At 41.3% G+C, this 14,096-nt stretch overlaps 1 protein-coding gene across 1 annotated transcript in view; it reads left to right on the forward strand.

Moving 5' to 3' along the window:
- Positions 1 to 708: 708 nt before the first annotated feature.
- Positions 709 to 14,096, forward strand: part of KCTD1 (potassium channel tetramerization domain containing 1) — a 34,229-nt gene continuing 20,841 nt past the window's right edge. Inside the window, exon 1 of the mRNA XM_080339151.1 lies at positions 709 to 887. Coding sequence (XP_080195277.1) covers positions 724 to 887 — 164 coding nt within the window. The 5' untranslated portion in view covers positions 709 to 723. The remainder of the gene's footprint in view (positions 888 to 14,096) is intronic.

Below are 14,096 nucleotides of genomic sequence, written 5' to 3' on the forward strand. Positions count from 1 at the left end.
AGCGCCGGCTCCCGCTCGGCTCTCGGAGCCCGCTTGCCCCCTCCCGGGAAAGCCGCTCGGACCTGCCGGCCTATGCGGGGCACGCGGGGGCACCTGTCGCCATACGTTTAACTTTTAAATGGAAAATGTCTTTCTCAAAGGCTGTCGATGTCCAGTGGTCTGCAGTCCATGAGCACTTGACTAGTCCAGGTGTTTCTGCTTCTGTTTCCGTGCTATGTGAATTGGGAGTTCGAGAGAAGAGTGTGCAGGATGGAGGAGTTGAGGGTTTGTATTTCTGTTCTGACTGTATGGCAGTGGGCTTGGGAAGCAACAGAAAGTCTACCTGGGGTCATCTTATTTCAGAAAAACAGTACTTGCTCTTGGTCTTTCTGTCTGTACCTCTTTCTGTCAGAGCCTTTGTCACTTCCTAAATATGAGAATGACCTTTATTATTGGTATGGGTTTTCTGTCATGAGCAGTGTTCAGGAAGGAGTTGTTTTATTGAACGTGATTTCTACTCTGTGGGTTTTATCACTGCATTTTGCCCCACTTATTTAAAACATAGCCCTCTTTGCGCTGGATTGATTTTAAAAACTACAAAATATTTGTCTGTGCTTTAATAAGATAAAAATAATAAGCTGAGCCTACGAGACAGTGCTATTGACTCAAGACTGTGGGTTTCTGCGAGGTTTTTAAGGAGATCATTAACCCAGGTCTATCTCTTCACAGGACAGTCGGCCCAATATGTCAAGACCTCTGATCACTAGATCCCCTGCATCTCCATTGAACAATCAAGGCATCCCCACTCCAGCACAGCTCACAAAATCCAACGCACCAGTTCACATTGATGTGGGTGGGCACATGTATACCAGCAGCTTGGCCACGCTTACAAAATATCCCGATTCCAGGTAACTCTAAAAAGCTTGTTCTGCATGTCTTTGGCAACTCCTTTTCTTCCATTTCATGCTTGGACGTCCTGAGGCTGTCTTAGAATGATAAACTTAGTTCCTTTTGTTTCAAAATTAAATTAGGTTTCTTTGTTCGTAGGAGGTGAGAGACTGATTTTTCTTTCCCTGTTCTACTATGTTTCAGACAAATGGCACTTCTGCAAATCCCTATGTGTTTGTACTGAAAGCAAGCCAATGGTAAAGAGCACTTACTTTCTACCACCTAGAATTCTGGTTCTATGCCAGGGCACCCGTTCTGTGGTTTATTACATTCAAAAACTGTAGCAATACTGCATTTAAGTCCAAAGGTGGGGGTGTTGTGGTATTTGTTTTTCTTTTGGAGCAGTAACCACTCTCCTGTACTATCAACATGTAATCTTGGATGTGTCACTTGAGGTAAAGGCAAGGTTGTATGTAACAAAATATAGAACGGCATTAACAGAATACTTTTTATAGAATCTTAGGACTTCTCAAATAATTAGATTCTTAACTCTCACATGCCTTCTGAATGAAACATTTGTGACTCTGGTAGCTTACTGGTATTAAGTGGTTAGGAAAGCTTCTGCATGCATGAGCAAGTGGTGTATGTAGAGTAGATGAAGTAAGAAAGCTTTGATAAAACAACAGTGCATTGAACACAGTGTGTGTGTGTATGTGTGTTCGATATCACATGGTGCTGACGGCAGATAAACACTGTGGTGATATTGTAATTCTAAGAGTAGGTTATTAGTTAGCAGGTGTTTAATTGTGTCTACAGCATTAGTCTATATGTTGTCCTTCACCACCCGATCCTGCTTGAGAAGGAAGGTGGTGTTACCTTCGTGGTCTTTCCACTCATGGGGGGTTTGTGAGTCTCTTGGTGCCGCAACTTCGACTTTCCTTTCCAAAAGGGTACAAAGCATACTTCATGGGGTGTGATTTTGTTTGACGTGTGGGTTTCACTGGTGCTACTGCCCCTGCAGCGTTGCCTACGTAATTTTAGGTGGGACTGGAATAGTGCTTCTGACACTAGGAGCTGACAGGGCTAGAGGAAGAGAACAGTAAATAAAGGCATACAAAAGAGAAACAGATGGGCCCATGGCCTTTCTTGTGACAACCTCCTCAAGGAAGGCCAGGCAGAGGGAAGTAGTAGAAGCCATGCCAAAGCACAGCCCCACCAGGAGACATTGAAGCAATGTTTGTGAAAACTTGAACTGTTCATCAAAAACCAAATCTGTTGTTTTGGGGAACTTTTATTAGGACCTGCTTGTATCTAGATACTAAGAGTTGTGATTACATAGTTTTTTTCAGTAGTTGGAGTAGCGATGGTGTCTGAAACTGTTGTGTGTGCAGTATGAGAGCCTGCTGATATTAATACATGCAGCTTCTCTTTCCGTGTCAAATTCACAGGGATGGCATATTACTTGAAGTGAAGAAACACTAAAATGTCTTTCATAAGAGTGTATGGTGGCAGTGGAATTTAAGCTTAATGTATTCTGTGTTCAATTGAGCCATTATAGCACTTGAAAGTGAAAGCTATGGCTGTACTATCAAAGCCAGTTTAATAAATTAAACATTCTAAAGCACTTCAAACATAATTTAAAGAAAACCCAAACTTTGAGCTACAGTCATTCTGTTTCAAGTCGTTCTGACGTGTTTGTGTTTCAGTTCTGACAGCAAATGTCTTTTGAACCCCTTGATGAGTGAATATTTCCAGTGTAGCTGTTAGAACATGGAATTCCCAGCCACTTGGAGAACTTGAGATTTTTTTTTTAAACATTGGCAGCTTCAAAAGAGCAATTACTAAACTCATTTGGATATAAAGACAATGGCATGAAGCAATAAACTGGCAAATGCAACATAGTAGTTTGGTTTTTGTCTGTAAGATTTTACTTTTTTTCCAATGGAGGGTATAGTGTGTATATGTATCTACCTATCTACATATGTATATGTGGTGAGTGCTGGGTACAAATTATTGAGTAATATTCGGACCTTAATACAAATTGTTCATGGGAGCCTGACCTGGTCAGTCTATATCTACAGTCTAATTTTGTTAGTTAATCCGAGGTTTTGGTCAACATTGCTAGTATGTTTTCTTTTTCTACCAATATCACGTGTGTGAGTGAGATCAAAACTAAGGTAGGGTCTCATAGATAACTTTGGGCCAGTTGAAGCCTCCTGAGGCTTACTGTCGTATGTCTACTGTCTATTGTCTATGAAAAATAAGGTCTTGATTATCTTGCCTGAAAGAGCACTGCTCCAGGGATGAGTCAAGGCATCAGTTGCAGGCTCCAGCATCTAACAGGTTGAGACATGAAAGTCATTAGGCTTCTGAGCCGTATTATATGTAGTCTAAGGACCAGAAGCCTAAAATGAACCTTTCATCTGTGGGCCAGGTACCAGAGTCATCTTTCTTTGAGCGACTGAAAGGGTGATATCCAAACCAGCAGCTTTGGAGTCACTGCGACTTGCTGGTGTGAAGGAGACCTATCCTGATAGAGCAGTCTCTGTTTTGGAGCAGGTGTACTCATCTTTCTCCTTTTGGGTTCAGTAGCATCTCAGCTTGTGCCTCTGTTTTTTCCTTCTTGGACAGTGGAGTAGGATTTGGAAAGAGTATTTTAAAAAGAATTCTTTAAATGATATCCGGTAAGACTTGTAGCTCTCAGGGTTCATTTTCCATAATTCTTTTGTTAGATCCTCCAAACTAGTTTGTGACTTGATATATAAAAAACCTATGGACAGATATCCATTAATTCCTCCAAAGAAGCCCAGGTGAGACTATAAGCAATCCAGCAGACAAGTAGCTTATCTAACAGATGTTTTGAATGGAGTTATCCTAGAATTTTAAATTCTGAAACGGAAATAATGCTAAAAAAAAAAAAAAAAATAGTTTTAAAATCCAGTAGCATAGAATTCTAAGAAGTTCAGTTATATTCCAGACCAGGGAGAACCTACTGTTTTCACAAGAAAGATCCCATGTGCTAATTTTATCTCACCAACAGGCTTCAGGTTCTCCCAAGCCACCAGTGAAACCATGCCTCATAGATAATAATGTAGCTGAATAATACAATTTGGCAGACTTAAGCTTCAAGAAGAGGCAATTTGAATCAGTATATCTATCAAGAAGACTTAATGTAAAGTCAATCTTCTGAATGAAACAGTAATTTTGTTTAAATATCTGAAGAAGGGGGAAGGTGTCCTTTTCTGCAGCTCTCTTCACCAGGACTGTAGACCTTGATGCATTCACCCATATACAGATTATTCCCCCTGTTTTTGAGTTGATAAATGATAGTTATTCATATGTCCGTGTGAATGGATCAAGCAAATTGTTTCTATTCTGTGAGGAGTCTTATGGTTTTGGAATTTGTTCTATTTTTAACTAGAACATGCTCTCCTCAACAACCTCTGGTTTACTTGAAGTTACCAGATCTGCAGGGTTCTATCTGGCAACACTAAATTATGTTAAAGATTTGGGTGTACTAAATTTGTTATTATTTTGTTTTTACAAGTGAAGATTTTTTAAAAATAGGTCTGCTTTCCACTGCCAAGAAAAAAAAAAACCTCATATTTTTCTTCCAGGGAAGATGGACACAAGATGTGGATCTGCTAAAGGAGCCTTTCTCCTCTGAGAGCTGAGGCACATGCATGCTTTCCCATTGTTTCCTATGGTCACCAGAAAGTCTGAGGAAAATGGGTTGGGGTTTTAGGATTTATGAGTATGAGTAGAGGAAGCACAAGTGTGTTAATTCTGAAATTTGAACCTCAGCAGCCTACTCCTTCTTTCAGTGCATTATCATCTTGCAGTAGGATTGAACTGTTTGCTTGGAGTCAGCATTTCTACATCTCTCAGCCTTAATGCTGCCTGTATGGTATCAAGCAAAAGTTACTGAGCACCAGGCTAAGACAACCTCAACTATCAGAACTAAATGAGAAGATGTTTAACTTTGATCATATGAGCATCAGCTGTATGATATCAGCAATATCAGCAACGTTGTCTATCTCGGAAGTTCAAAGCATCTGGAGTTTTAATTAGTTCTGCCCAAGTCACCTGGTACAAATATTTGCATAACACCATGGCACTGGATTGCCACATCCTATATTCCCACCACAGAATGGGATGATTTCATTTAAAACCTTGTGTATATTTCTTGGTAGAACCTTTCAGGGTATCTGTTTTCATTGCTACATCTCCCATCTTGAGTTACTCCCTGTGTATGAAGATGGATTCTTATATAGTATTTCACAATACTGCCAAATTTCTGCCCAGGGCTGTTTCAGTTTTCATATGAACCAATCCATTCGTGTCCCAGTTTTCTTGCCCAATCTTTGCTCTCAGCCCTCAGGGAAATTAAATTTCACACACTTGGATCCAGTTAGGACGCTGGGATTTTTTGAGGTTGGTAAGGGTTTCTTTTACATCAAGAACACAGAATTACTTAGGAGAATGCCCAGTCTGTCCTTGGCCTTTTTTGACAGTTTGCAAACAAAACTTATCCTTCCTAAGTTACGTAGGTGGACTTCCAAGGACATGCTATGAATTAGGCAGGTTAGCACTGTCCACCTTCTTCAGAGCTTTGGCAGTTTCTGTTGTAGACTGTGCCCATTTCCAAAATAAGACACTAGCCTGGCGCTTAGTTTAAACTTCTGCAGGTTGCAACACCATGCTAGAGACTTCTGGTTTGGTAGGAGATCTGTTATGGTGGGGCTCCCTCCGCAACACCTCCATGAGAGCAGCCCCATCAAATGCTTCCTACTCACCTTAGAGCAGTTTGAGAGATAGTATCCAAGTGATGCTAATTGTTTGAAGAAATAAATCAAAATATTTGTAACTAAGCAGAATTTGGTTGGTTGGTTGGTTGTTTTTTTAAAGAAATACTGACAGAGTGGGTGTTGCTATATATTTATTTCCACTCTCCTTATTTGGATTTGTGTTCCTGAAAGGCACATCTCTACCTGTGGAGGTATTTTGTCATCTCTCTAGAGTACAACATGTAAAGTCTGATGAGGTGGTGGTTCTTAAATCACCATGACACTGCAGTAGCTAGACTACAGTAGGCTTGTGCTTTTTGAGAACAAACATTGTATGTTAAATTGTAAAGATCAAGCTTCCTTGGGAGTTTTCTATGTTGCTGTATGCTAGCTCAATCTGCTGTGTTAGAGTAGATGATCTTTTGAGGTCCCTTCCAATCCCAAACATACTGTGATACTGTGATACTGTGATCCAGGTTGCAGATTTTTAACATTTTGTAACATTCTTGGAGGTGGGGGATTAGGCAGAAGAGGTTGGCAGAGGTGCAGTTTAATCTTTGTTACCTATTGATGGCTTTCTCATCTAGTTATTCACCTTTTATATTTCATCATTTGATCACTGCATGGTCTTGCAGCAAGGGAAAGGGAGGGCTTGGAACAGGGAAATACACTGACTCTCTTGCTGACCCATTCTGTGACCCAAGATAATTGATTTTACTTTGAGCTTTGGTTGCTTCCTGCCAAGGTCAACGAAAAAAGGAATTTGTAAAATGCTTTGGAACGAATGATTGAAAGTGTAAAAGATTACTATCTCTAAGTGTAAATATTTATAGATGCCAGTAACTGAGATATAAACAGTTGATGATGTCGGTATCATCAGTAATGTGTATTAATAAAAAATGAAATGTTGATTTGTGAGGACCAGCCTCCTAGTACAGGTAGGCAGTACAGCTGTTTTGGTTGGTGTAACCACATATACAAACTTGTGGGAAAAACAGAAATAGAACTGTGAATTATAGAATGCTTTATACCTATTTCAGGAAATTCAGAGAATTTATGCAAGTGATATTGTGAAGAGAAATCTTTTGTAACACACATCTGTCAATAAACAGCTCAGAGGGGTATTTTCTGGTCCTGGCTGAACCAAGATTAATTGTATCTCTAGGTGTGCATATTGAACGTAGGGTACATATTGACATCATTTTGCCTTAATTAATGGTCACCACTGGTCAGTCATCACTCTCACCTCAGTAAAAGTGAATATTTTCTGAATCTTAGTCCTATAATATGTCTGACTTGCTAGCTCAGCAAGTCGTTGCTGTTGCTTGTAGCTGATGACTAGGTGAAAGAAATAACACGATCAGATTAGCAGGTTCTCACATCATGTGGTCAGTAACTGGTGGTGAGTCATCACTGAAAGGAGCCACGGAGTCCGTGTCTTCCTCTCCTGAGTGTCAGTAGAAGTGATTTTGTGTATTGTTTATTTGGAGGATAAAAAGCAGGAGTTTGTACTTGTTCACTACTTTTGCACTCAAATGTGTAAAATGACTGCAAAGTCAAGATAGTGGCTTGTTAAAGTACTTTCACATATGCAGACCAAGGGAAAGCAGTTGTGCGGACATGATGTGGCAGGGGTTCATGACACTCTTAACTGTGGCTGCATGGCTATGACAGCATGGAAACAAATATTCAGGGGAATAAATTTCTACTTTCAGGAGTGTTACAAAGCTAAAGGCTTCAGCTCCTTGTTTCGCAGACCAGTAGTCCTGTGAAGTGACAGGTTGTCAATAACTAGTTGAAGGGTCTGTGCTCTGAGAAACCCTTTTGCTGCAGAGGCTGCTTGATATCAGCTCCACGGATGGAAATTTGTCAGTGAGAAATAGTTTGGTGTGGTAGTGTTTGCACTTTTCTACCCAGTCATGTGGCTTATTAAACCAAGGTGAAGGCACCCAAGCAGTATTTCTCATTCTAACTGACCAAGAAAATACTTGGGGAGGAAGAAAGGAGTGCTGAGTCTATGGGTCTTGCTGATCTGGTAAGGAAAAGCCCATTAGAAGCTTGAGGTGTCACTGAAGCATTCTGCTTACGCATCACTTCTGATAGGTTCCAGGTTTGAACCAGTCTTGAGGTTGAGTGGTTTGTTTTGCCTCCTTGCACTCAGGAACCTCTGTGTGTTAGCACTAGGTTCTCATCCTGCTCGCCCATGAACTGTTTGTACTTCATTTGTCTTTCATAAATTGCAATGTAGTTGCTAAGCAAATTGTCATCTAGTACATACGTAACTGCAGAAGTAAACATTTGGCTTCCAGTTTTACTGTCAACACCCGGCTACCTCTTGGGTGTGTTTGGAGCTTTAGGATACAGATTCCAATTTCTGGCTTACTTCTTTCTGGTAGTGATCAGCCTTCTGACCAGGTTTCACAGGTACAAGTCCGTTTGCCATTTGGGAATGTGTTTGCAAAGTTTCCCTAGGAAATGGTGAAAACTATTTAGTATTCTATGTTTATCTACACTCATTTTTGTGCAAATAATACATAAATGCTGTGTTGACCTGGGGAATGTCACCAGTTCCTGTTACGTGAATGTGTCTTCTAACTTAACTGGTTTGCAGTTTATTCAAATGTGGTCATATCTTAATGAGACAACTGTCATCTGGCAAGCTTTATTTCTCCTTTGTCATTCATTTTCAGTCTTTCTTTCCCTACATGTTGCTGTCTCTTTAACTCCTGCCCTTCAGTATCTGTGTTCTGTCCCCATTCTGCTCTAAGCGTTGACCCTGTTTCTATCATCTGAATTACCTCATTGCTTTGTCTTAATTTCTTTTTCATCTACACTTTTCTGTCTCTGTTGGAAGGAGTCAGAGATCACACAGATCACAAGTGATCTTTACCTGACCAGATCAAGGCACACTGCTTGCGTACTTGTCCCTTTCTCCCCACACATCCTTGGTGTTCTGGCTCCTGTTAATGCTGAGCTTCCTTTGAGTAGTTAAGCAGCCAGCATATTTTGTAGATATCTCAGATGGCGCTTTCACTCGTAGTGACATCAGTTGAAAGGGTGCTCTGAGGCTCATTGATATCTATCTCTTTGGATTGATAATCAAATAAACTATTTCCAGCTGTGATGTGTACATTAGCTTGCATCTGTAGGACTCTTCCAGCACAGTTGTTTCTCCACCTAATTTGGACAATTTTCTAGGCACTTTCAAGGCCCTTTGTGCCTGCTTCAGAGAACCAAGGGGCTCCTACAACAATTTGAAAGCACCTAAGCTGATCTTATAGCTACTTCTTGTGGCATGCTTTGTAGGGGCACGCCTTGAGGAAAGCAGTGAGCTCACGGTCACCTTCCCACCCAGTCCTGCCACTGTGCAGTGCCATGTGTGCAGACACTTGGGCTGGCTCAGGTGCTCGAAGCAATATAGTGCAATGCTCCACCTGGACTCGTTTATCCTGCTTCCAGCTAACTCAGCTGTGCCGCGTCTGGTACCCAAGCTAATTACTGCAGACCTATCTTTTATATTTCTACACGCTGCTGCGTTTTGCAGAAAAGGCACTCGGTGAAGGTGAGCAACACTGACAGTTCAGTTTCCATGAAAATAAAAAAAATTCTGTTTGTGAAGGATTAAAAAAGGTGAAAGGGGAGAGTGATAGAGAGATGCAGGGCTTTTTTCGTGAGATGGTTGAGCAGAGCAGTGTTAAATGCAAAGGGGTATCATTCAGTAGTTTGCCAATTTATAAAGATTAATTCTACCTCTTAGACCCCCGTGGGGTTTTCATGTTAAAATGTGACATGCCTGTCAGTCACATGGTAGGCATAATTGTTCTTTAAGTGACCTATTGAAATCCCATTCCTTTTAATTAAAAATTGTATTTATGTTCTCACGCAGGCCATATTTGAATGGCAAAACCTCTGTCCACATGAGGCACATTGCAGGTAGAGAGCTGTCACAAGGTGTGTGACACCACGTGAAGCGGGAGGAGTGTTTGAAGTCCCAGGGCAGCAACATGTGGTTCGCCTTCAGCTCCTGCTGTCATGGAGGGAGATGGAGGGATAAGCACCATCTCCCAGGTCCACACCCAAACCTTTTGCATTCCTTGCCTAAGAAATCGCTTGTAGTTACTTATAGTGGCATAGAAAGTTGTAGTACACAGCATTTGCCATAAGTGTGTCACTCCAGAGCAAATGATGGATTACGTCCTTCCACACCCCAAAAGTGTTCTTTGTGCTGTGATTAAAAAATAAATGTTGCAATGTTGAATTGGAAATATTTTTTTGGCCTACAATGAATTTGTTTTGTTAGGTTGCTTGGATGTAATTGCAACAATGTCAGTGTATTAAGCCTGGTTACAGGGTAATGGTTTCCTGCCGCTACCCCAGTGCCAAGAACTGCTTTGCTTAGCAGCTCTATTACTGTTTATCTCCATCAGCAGTAGTGATTATTTTGCTTCTGCAAAACTTTTTTTTCTTGTTTTGTTGCTCATATGCATACTATAAATTACAGTTCTGTGCGAATGCTAACCACAAATCCTAAACAGCGGGAACCCTGCCATGCCAGAGAGCGGCCCTGCTGGGAGCTGGTTTTAGGTTTGCCCAAACTTGTCGGTGATTCGAGGGGAAGAAGGTGTTCCAAACCGTGAAGGTCTGCTGGGCCCCTTCTACCCATCTGAAAATTGATCCCTCTTAAACAGTTTAGAGCGCCCTCAGGGTCTTCCAGCTTACATAAAAAATGAAAGCCCTTCCTGTCTTAGAGCAGTGCAAGCAGTCAATACAAAAGAGAAAAATGATCTTTTAAGTGTATCCCATTGAATCCATTATCTCGAGGGCTCGTGTGTGATGCTTCATCAAAACATCATCATCTTGGTGATACATGGGAGATAGGGTGAGGTGGCATTCAGGGGATTTCAGAGAAAATGCTGCAGTACTCTCAGTGCCACAGGACAGGCTAAATAGGATACAAGCCAGAAAATGAGAGCTGCAGAAAAGCTGATAGGTTGCTACTTGTAACAAATTGATTTCATATTTTACATGTTTGAAACAAATGGTTCAGGAAAAGTTTTGAATGTTTATTTTGTAGGTATGAAAGTCCTGTTGGGCATCTCTTACAATGATTGCTTTGGTTTTGATCTGAATACAAACTTTCCATCAGACTTTTTGCATTACAATGATAGAATAAGAAAAGAAAGAAAAATCAGTGTTTGTACCATCAGTGCATTCTAGCCTTGTTTGGCAAGGTTGTGAAAGGACTGGGCAGCACTATCATGAGCTAAATTGGTGTTGAATTTCTGATCCTTGTGAGCAAGTGTGTCAGAACTGTTAGCTTTTAAACACTGATGTTTTTACATCTCTTGCATGCCTGTATTAATGATTTGTATGTTTTTCTTAGACTACCATGAAAGAAAGACCTTTGATTTCTGCTGTTCTGAGTTTGCGGTATTTACCTAATGGCAAAGTGGTGTTTTCTTACCAGATTATGTGGTTAGGAGCTGATTTTTTAGCTGCTGGTGTTTCCTTACTGCACATAATAAGGATGTTGCTCTTTGGTATCTTATGTGCAATAAAACAAATAAGAAATCAGATTTGTTTTCAAGAGTGACTAGCATCAAAAATTCAGAAGTGCTATTAAAAAAATATTTTTTTGAGGGCAAAGGGAGGAATGAAGAAGTATTTTAAAATGCAGCTGAGCTGTCAAACTCACATCCTTTGGGGTGTCCTCCATTTCCTTTGGTGAAAGGTTTACTTAAATAAACTGAGTAGTAGGCAGTGGGTGTGTGCTTTTGCACAACAACATACACCCAGGTCCTTTGTTGAACAGGGTGATCCTAAAGGCAGAGTGCTGTCAACATTCCTAATTGGTTATTACCCAATAACTCACACCCTCCAGTGTCTTGGGACTACAAAACACTTTTTACCTAGCCTTCCTACATGAATAATGAAGCACATCAAATATTCATCCCATTATAATCAGCCTCTCTCTTGACTAAGGGTTGCCAAATGCAATTGGACATACTTCTGACATAGAATTCCAGGCTATATCTATGTTGGAAGGGTTTAGTCATAATTCTTGACTTCTGGGGAGAGATTAGATAACACCATGATGGTAATTTCTCCAGCCTCAAAAGCTATTGTTTATTCACTTTTGCTATTAAATTCTGGTTTACTAGCCGTATAATTTCAGAGTTTAGAATTTTGGGGTTTTTTTTTTTGTGGTTGGAACTCGTCACATGAAACTGCTCATGTTCTGTTTGGAACAGTGAGATGATTTGTTTGTTCTCCTATTGCTGTGAGTACAGCCACATATGACCAAAGTCACCATCAAGCATATGTAAAGAAAACAATTAGCATGTATACTTTTCAAACATGTAGACTGTATTTATTTTCCTCTTCAGTGTTTTCAAAACGTTCTGCTGCCCATCATGATTGGCTCTCAATATCCCAGTGTCTTTTTAAATGGATTTTTGTCATGTCTTGCTTAAATTCTCAAACTCAATGTCCTCATCTTTTGCAGAATATTAATGTTTAATTTGACTTTACTTTGTGAATAAGCTTCCCTGAACATTAATCTTTCCTCTGGCCTTCCAAAATCTGATGAAGACATTGTGCCATACCCCCGCTCACGGCAGGGTCCAGCCCCACTGCAGGGAGTCACGTTGGCCCCAGCGTGCTGCTGCAGAGGAAAGCCTTGTCACAGTGCCCATCTTCTCAGCACAAAGGAGATGCACCAGGAGGGAAGTGGTGGTAAATGTTATTCTTAGGAGGTGTAAGCTGGGGGAATGGTGGCAGGAAAGATGCCTTGTTGCTTGTATTTCCCCCATGGAAGACCTAACTCATAGCAAAAGGGAGAGGAGAAAAACTACTACTTTTTTTGTAGCTGTTTAGAGGCTCTGCTTTTTATCAGGCATTCTCATTTTCCTGGCTTCTAATATTGTTGTCTCATAAAGCTGGGCCTTGGGCCATGCCTTTCATACCATCCTTTTCTTGCTTAGTAGCTAACCCCGATAAACTCATCAGCAGAGCTACAATTGTGCTTTCCTGCTTCTGCTTTGGATTAATGGCGTAGCTCTCCAAAACTGAATGGATGCTGCTCTCTGGACTGCAGAGGTCTGGTTCCAGGTGAGCATTTAATTCCCTGCTTGTGAAGCAGAAATAAAAGCCCTAACCAAGTACGTTTCATGCTCCTCTCTTTGGTAGGCTCAACAAAAGGAAGAGTGAAAAGGATGCTATTGGAAGTCACTACTTGTCTGGTATCATTACAAGGCACAAAGCATTGGTTTAAAAATAGAAACGGGTGGTATGGCTGCAACTTTCAGTTGCATTTAGCTTCCATGTGGGTCACTTTATTTCCTGTTAAAATGCTAAGTAGTTAAATCAGAGGTGTGAATCCTTCTTCCTTCTCTTTGTTAATGAAGTCCTGAGAATATAACAAATGTGAAGGGCCCTGGGAGCGATGAGGAGCATATACCAGGCTTCTGTACCACACAAAAAGTGTAAAACTGGTATCACAGTTCTCATTCAAAGAGGAAAAAATTAGTTGTGTTATTCTCCAGACCTGTCCTCGAGCCTGCAGAAGCTCTGCTGGTGCATGCTGGGCCATTCCCAAGCAGGAGAGCTTGGCCGCAGCTCCTCTGGGAGCATCTCTTCCAAGGGCCCTTTCTCACAGAATCACAGAATGTCAGGGTTTGGAAGGGACCTCAAAAGATCATCTAGTCCAATCCCCCTACCGGAGCAAGAACACCTAGATGAGATTACACAGAAAGGTGTCCAGGCAGGTCTTGAATGCCTCCAGAGTAAGAGACTCCACAATCTCCCTGGGCAGCCTGTTCCAGTGTTTTGTCACCCTTACTGAGAAGTTCCTTCTCAAATTTAAGTGGAACCTTTTGTGTTCCAGTTTGTACCCATTACCCCTTGTTCTACCATTGGTTGTCACCGAGAAGAGCCTGGCTCCATCCTGTTAACACTCACCCTTTATATGTCTGTAAACATTAATGAGGTCACCCCTCAGTCTCCTCCAAGCTAAAGAGCCCCAGCTCCCTCAGCCTTTCCTCATAAGGGAGATGCTCCACTCCCTTCATCATCTTTGTTGCCCTGCGCTGGACTCTCTCCAGCAGTTCCCTGTCCTTCTTGAACTGAGGGGCCCAGAACTGGGGAAGGAGAACCTGTTGCTCTGAAGCACCACTCCGTCCCTCGGCTTTGCATACCTGAATATTTTTCTTGCAGCATGCTTCCACTGGGAAAGGTGAAAGCTTTATCAACTGAAAACTGCAGAGTCTTCAGACAGAACCAAATAAATGGGGTGAGGTATGTGTGTGTCCTTCCCAAGGAAAAAAAAAAAAACCCACAACAACCACACACGAAACCAAAAAACCAAAACAGGGTCAGTGAAATCTAGTCCCGATAAAGGTCAAGTTTGTTGTGGCACGTTGCTGACTAAATGTACATCTGAAA

The sequence above is a fragment of the Nesoenas mayeri genome (assembly GCF_963082525.1).
Source record: "Nesoenas mayeri genome assembly, chromosome: 2".
Classification (NCBI taxonomy): Eukaryota; Metazoa; Chordata; class Aves; order Columbiformes; family Columbidae; genus Nesoenas; species Nesoenas mayeri.